This window comes from Eurypyga helias, unplaced genomic scaffold, assembly GCF_000690775.1.
Source record: "Eurypyga helias isolate BGI_N326 unplaced genomic scaffold, ASM69077v1 scaffold26249, whole genome shotgun sequence".
Classification (NCBI taxonomy): Eukaryota; Metazoa; Chordata; class Aves; order Eurypygiformes; family Eurypygidae; genus Eurypyga; species Eurypyga helias.
Window position 1 is genome coordinate 1 of NW_010270479.1, and position 2,065 is coordinate 2,065.

At 54.8% G+C, this 2,065-nt stretch overlaps 1 protein-coding gene across 1 annotated transcript in view; it reads right to left on the minus strand.

The window, feature by feature from the left end:
- Window positions 1-6: 6 nt before the first annotated feature.
- Window positions 7-2,065, minus strand: part of HTR6 (5-hydroxytryptamine (serotonin) receptor 6, G protein-coupled) — a gene marked incomplete at its 3' end in the record, with an annotated part of 2,726 nt that continues 667 nt past the window's right edge. The window contains exons 1-3 of the mRNA XM_010158466.1: window positions 2,007-2,065; window positions 244-402; window positions 7-24 (exon numbers count right to left, since the gene is read on the minus strand). The exon at window positions 2,007-2,065 is cut by the window's right edge and continues 667 nt beyond it. Coding sequence (XP_010156768.1) covers window positions 7-24; window positions 244-402; window positions 2,007-2,065 — 236 coding nt within the window. The remainder of the gene's footprint in view (window positions 25-243; window positions 403-2,006) is intronic.

Consider the following 2,065-nt stretch of genomic DNA (forward strand, 5'->3'; position numbering starts at 1 on the left):
GGCCGGGACACAGCCGCAGACTGCCTGGCAGGGGGGACACAGCAAGGATTAGCAGCGTCTCCCACCTCGACCCCGATCCAGAGCGGTTTCCCAGGCAGGACAACGTTTTCCTTTCGAAGGAACCCTCCAAACACCCTTTCAAAGGGTTTTTCCTTGGGGAAATTGCATCTTTGGTCCCAGAAGCTTTTCCAGCCAGACCTGCAGGCATCTGCGATCCGACCCAGCCGGACTCACAGCGAAAACCTGCGTCACGTTGGTGACGAAGAAAGGGAGCCAGGCCACGAAGAACATTCCCAGGAGGATGCCCAGCGTCAGGCTGGCCTTCAGCGCCTTCTTGCTGTGCTTGTTGGCGAACCTCCTGCTCTCGCTGCCGGCCGCGGGCTGGCTCGGGGCATGCGGAACCTGCAGCGGGAGACGGGGCAGTGGGTGAGTGCTTCACCCCAAACCGGAGCCGGCGGCACCAGCCTCCCAGCCAAGGAAAGCGGTGTTTGGTGCCGCACACCCCGCAGGACCCCTCGCCGTTACTTCCCTTCTGGCAAGGGGCAGAAGGATGGCACACACTGCAGTCCCCGAGCCATAAAGCGGGAGGAGGAAGAATAGGAACCCTCCACATTGGAAGGATTTTATTTGTCTTTACTGTAAAATAGGGGCTTTCTCATCAGGCTGATGCTTTTGGAGAAAACTCCACCTCAGCCAATGTTTTGGTGAGGATAAAGTATGCCCTGAAGAGGCAGCTCTAGCCGCTGATTAGAGCAGCAAACTAATTATATTTTTAAAAGCAGGACGTGAGGCATTGCAGCTGCCGAACACCACCACGAACGCAGCCCTCTGTCCACCCTTGCGACCTAAAGTCCTTGTTATCTCAGCCCTCTGCCGTGATTAAATGAGGCCCCGGTGCCACTCAGCTTCCTGCCTCCCAAAAAAGAGCAAACAAATGTGGTTAAAAAGACAAAACTCAAGGACTCTGGGCTGACACCTTGTTTTCAGCTCACTCTCCGCCTGAACCAGTTCGGGGCTCCTCGGAATCTGCCGGGACGCTTGCCTCTGCTGAAACACGGGGAGGTGGATGCTGGGTTTCCACAGCAGAGCCAAGCGCCTGAGCATCCTCCGGTCCCCTGAGCATCGGGGCCGCAGGGCTGCGGTGGGTTCTGTTTGTAGAGCCCAAAAACCTGACATCCTGGGAAGAAAATGTAAATTTTACGATATGGGGTGTTTATTCTTCGAATTTGATTCTCATTTTCCTTTCAGAAACCTGGTACACGTGAGGGAGAGCTGGCCGGCTCAGAGTCTGCTTAAAAGTGAGAAGAACCAACTAAATCAAGGTATTTAAAGGCAATTAAGTTTGTCTTTTCCCTGTAGGATATGAGGTCAATAAAGCCTATTACAGGGAATTAAAGCTGTTAGATTTAGCAGAAATTACCTTCTCCTGGAGAAATACAAACGAGCGCGGCCACATTTGGGTTATAAAACAAAAAACCCCCCCCATGCCTGTTTACCCAGCCATGGAGCGAGGAGCGTTTTGCAGTTCCCGTTACAGAGCAGGTAACAAAAATAGAAGCCGGCTCTTCAGAATCAGGTGCTCTCCAGAATTTGGGATTTGCTGTTATTTACTCCCCTTCTCCCCCGTATGTCTCACGCCCACCACGGCCAAGATTTACGAGTGGAAAGTCGGATAAGATTACAGCCCGCTGGGCTGGCGCTCGCCAAGAGGGGGGCGAAACTGCGTTTATTTTGCGCCGCTGAGCATTTTTGCCTGTATCTTAATTTATTTCTCTGCTTCTGCTCGTGCTGTTTCTGCTCCCGAGCAGCTCGTAAGCGCGCCTTTGCTGGGACAAGGCACAGGGCACCTCGGGGGACATCAGGGAGGTGGATGTCGCCCACAATCTCCCTCCCTGCGCTCTGGTTGCCAAAACCCTTTGCCCGCTCCGGCTCCGAGGCCATCCAGAAGGCCCAAACACCCAAATCACGGGGGTCTGCGAGGAGCACTGGCCCTGTGGCCACCTTACCTGTGGTGTGGTCTCGGCGGCGGTGGCGGTGGCCACGTTGGAGGCGAGGGAAGCCACCT